Source organism: Acyrthosiphon pisum, chromosome A2 (genome assembly GCF_005508785.2).
Source record: "Acyrthosiphon pisum isolate AL4f chromosome A2, pea_aphid_22Mar2018_4r6ur, whole genome shotgun sequence".
Classification (NCBI taxonomy): domain Eukaryota; kingdom Metazoa; phylum Arthropoda; class Insecta; order Hemiptera; family Aphididae; genus Acyrthosiphon; species Acyrthosiphon pisum.
This window is the reverse complement of record NC_042495.1, coordinates 50,468,054-50,471,510: the sequence shown is the minus strand read 5'-3', so window position 1 is coordinate 50,471,510 and position 3,457 is coordinate 50,468,054. Positions and strand designations below refer to the sequence as shown.

The window sequence follows — 3,457 nt, the reverse complement described above, 5'->3', positions numbered from 1 at the left end:
TTACAAGTGACCCACTTATAACCTTACGGTACAGCAGAGCGACATCCACTTTCCCACCTTTTAGTCTTATTTTTTTATTTTTAATTTCGGTTATACAACTTATACAGGCTACAAAAGAAACGTTGATGTATGATAATGTTGTATAGTTGTGTACAAAACAAAACCGATCTATTGTTCAATCTTTATTACCTAGTACTATTATTATAACAAAATGGTTTTATTTTTTTCTTTCTATATATTATTTTAAAATTTTTATCTTTGCCCCCCCCCCCTAATTATGGGTTGGGGCCCTGGGCCCGTGTGTTTGACACACGCAACACACCCGGTTATTGCGGCACTGCCCGTAGGTACATTTTCTTGTATGAAATGAGTCAAGACTTATCTCAGAACCATTATGAAGGAAGCTGACCGTTCTAAATAAACAGAAAATTACTAGTAGTTGATTTTAATTTTAATTTTAGACCAGATTGAATGCACTTTACTGTTGTCTATTCTCCAGAAAATTACAAATTATGGTTGGATATTTAATTAATAAACTGGAAATGAATAACAGTTAAAATTTTTACTATAAATTTATTGACTATGCATAATATCCATTAATTTGATTCTAGTCTAGAAATATTGTTTTGAAATGTTTGATACTAAATTTGCACACTTTGTACGTTAATGCATACCTATCGAACGATTTTATTCTTAATTATAGGTATCTACTACATGTTTTGACATATTACAACATTTAATAATGTCAATAAATATAGTTATGTTATATGGTATACTTATTACTTATAATTAATTTAAATTAATAATAGCTAATACAGTTCTCAGAAGTATATTTCTTTATATTTTAGTCATTAAAAAAATTGTGCCTAGTATTTTTATTATTTTTTAACTACTATTGTAACATCATATCAGGAGCCTTGTATTAAATTGTCACGCTTTTTAAGTCAACAAATAAAATTGTATTGATATTTATAGAAAAAAAAACTAAAGAAATTGAAATATGAAAATTTAAACAGTAGACAATTCAAAACAAATCAAACTATTTTGAAAAGTTTATCGTGTAAAAAAAATGCTAATATAAACAACAGTGAAAATTTCATTTATCTATACGGTAATTTGTTTTAGAGTTTTAGGTTTTCTCTGCGCTTTTGAAAACTACTGGGAATTTTAAATTTTTAACCCCTTCAATGCACCAATTAGATTGACTTTCTCATCGAACAAGTCAACAAGATACTGAAGTTGAAAATCGAAGCATTTTTTCGACTACCTATCGTCGAAATACACAAAAAAAAACACATTGTAAAATCAATACATCGCTCCGCTCAGAATCTAAAAGCACAACGTAGGTCACATCTTATAGTGTCTGCCTTCACATTATTATTATTTGGTTAAATTTTTAATTGGAACCATTTTGTACGGTTATTAGCTATAATATATAGATATCAAATGAAAAATTCGAAAATCTATTTTTGCCGTACCAGCTAATTTACAGCTAATATACCTTTTTATTTTTTATTATTGTGTCAATTATATTTGATAGATATTGCGTAATAATATTATTTTTACATTGAAAAAGAAATCAATAGTTAAAATGTCAAGTGACACGTGTTGAAATCTATTTCGTAAGAATAACGAACCTTTTGTCGGAACAACGAACAAGTCTCACAGCTTAACCATATAGGTTGAAAAATAAATTATTATATTACCTGCATACCTATAATAATATAATATTATGTATAATGTATATTAATATTATGTACCTATTGCATATTTGCATCATATTTTATGGTTCAATATTTGTCATGAGACATTGAGACACATAACGCATAAATTGGCGCATTAAGTTACCTATAAATTATAATATTGCAGTGATGGCACGTAATAATAGCGAAAAAAACGTACCACATTACACACTGCACAATGGCACATTTATACATTACATACCATGTGTCATTATTGCACCTATACAGGAGATATATTATTAATTATTATATAGGTATTATATACTGCCAATCGATTAGAATAGCTATTGTTCAAACATTCTTGTATACCGAAGTATAAATTAAATATACATATTATAATTTATAACATACATATGTTTAATCTATGACTAAAGTGCGTCGGGAAAAAGTAGATCTGTGCGATAGAAATAAATACATTATAAGCACCGAGAACGTTATAACAATAATAATATATTTTCAATTTTGTAATATGTGTGTGTGTGTCGTTGCACAGGTGTCGCGTGCGATCACGTGGAGGGCGGTAGGTACATTGGGCCGGAGTTTTTGCTCGGCGGTCACGTTTACGACGGGTCGCAGACCGAGCAGATCGTCCTGTACCGGCCGGTGTACGTGAGCGTACGTCAGCCGAATTGCAACTCGACGTCGGCGGCGGCCACGGCGGTATCGACAGCGACGAGCACGGCGACGACCACCACGACCACGACGACCACGTGAACGAATGCAAATCCACGACGACGCGTTTTCGATTCATATATTATTAATATAATATTATTATTTTAGACTGTAGTTTATTATTTCTCCAGTCGACGCTAAAATATCCGTCGTGTGTTTATTGTGAATGTGTGTGTGTGTGTGTGTGTGTGTGTATGTGCGCACAGCGCACATATATAATATATATATAAACAAAAAATGTAATCAATTTTCATGATCCAAAACGAAATTCATATGTTTGAGCCACCCTATATATAGCAACCTAAATAGGTTGAAAAACGAAGAAAGAAAAAACACTACCTAGTAAACTAGTAGTTTCCAAGTCAATAAGCCTTGTTATACCAACGTACATTAATTTATACATATATATATATATATATATTATAATATTAATAAACTAAAAATCATCGTATATCATCATATATACGCTTAGTCTATGACAGCGTTGAGTGGTCTAACCATCAGACTTTTTACTGTCCCTCAAATAAATGAAACTGTATTTCATAATTTAAAAATTGTCGAAAGCATGCAGTAAAAGTGTAACACCAAATCGAGAATATATAATATACATTATACAATAAACACTATTATACGAGCCTCGTGTACCTATATAATAAGAAAAGTAATAATCTGTGGCAATATAGTGGGAACATACCTATGTTATTTTTTTTTTTTTGGACCACCATATTCATTTGAATGTAGGTATCTATAAATTGGCCCGCGGAATAAACAAGGTAGGACTACCCTTGTCTATACTATTAGATTTTACCTATATATAGAATTAAATATTATATCGTTAACAAAATAATAGTTTAAATCAAAGAATAATTGATGCACAACCCACGTAAAAAAATGTATTGATTGAAGTGAATGTAGGTACATACTGGATATCCGACCTCATGGGCTTAAATCTAGTTTACCACACAGGACACCCACTTGAAATTCTGACTTTAATCGTTTTGTTTTATATATCTCATTGATTTAAGAATGATGGTAAATATCTT

The 3,457-nt window shown here is 30.7% G+C and overlaps 1 protein-coding gene across 2 annotated transcripts in view; it reads left to right on the top strand.

Moving 5' to 3' along the window:
• LOC100167737 (arrestin domain-containing protein 3-like) overlaps positions 1-2,521 on the top strand; it is a 115,214-nt gene extending 112,693 nt beyond the window's left edge. For both annotated transcript variants that reach the window (XM_029490255.1, XM_029490254.1), the window contains exon 9: positions 2,236-2,521. In XM_029490255.1, coding sequence (XP_029346115.1) covers positions 2,236-2,456 — 221 coding nt within the window. In that variant the 3' untranslated portion in view covers positions 2,457-2,521. The remainder of the gene's footprint in view (positions 1-2,235) is intronic.
• The last annotated feature ends 936 nt before the right edge of the window (positions 2,522-3,457 follow it).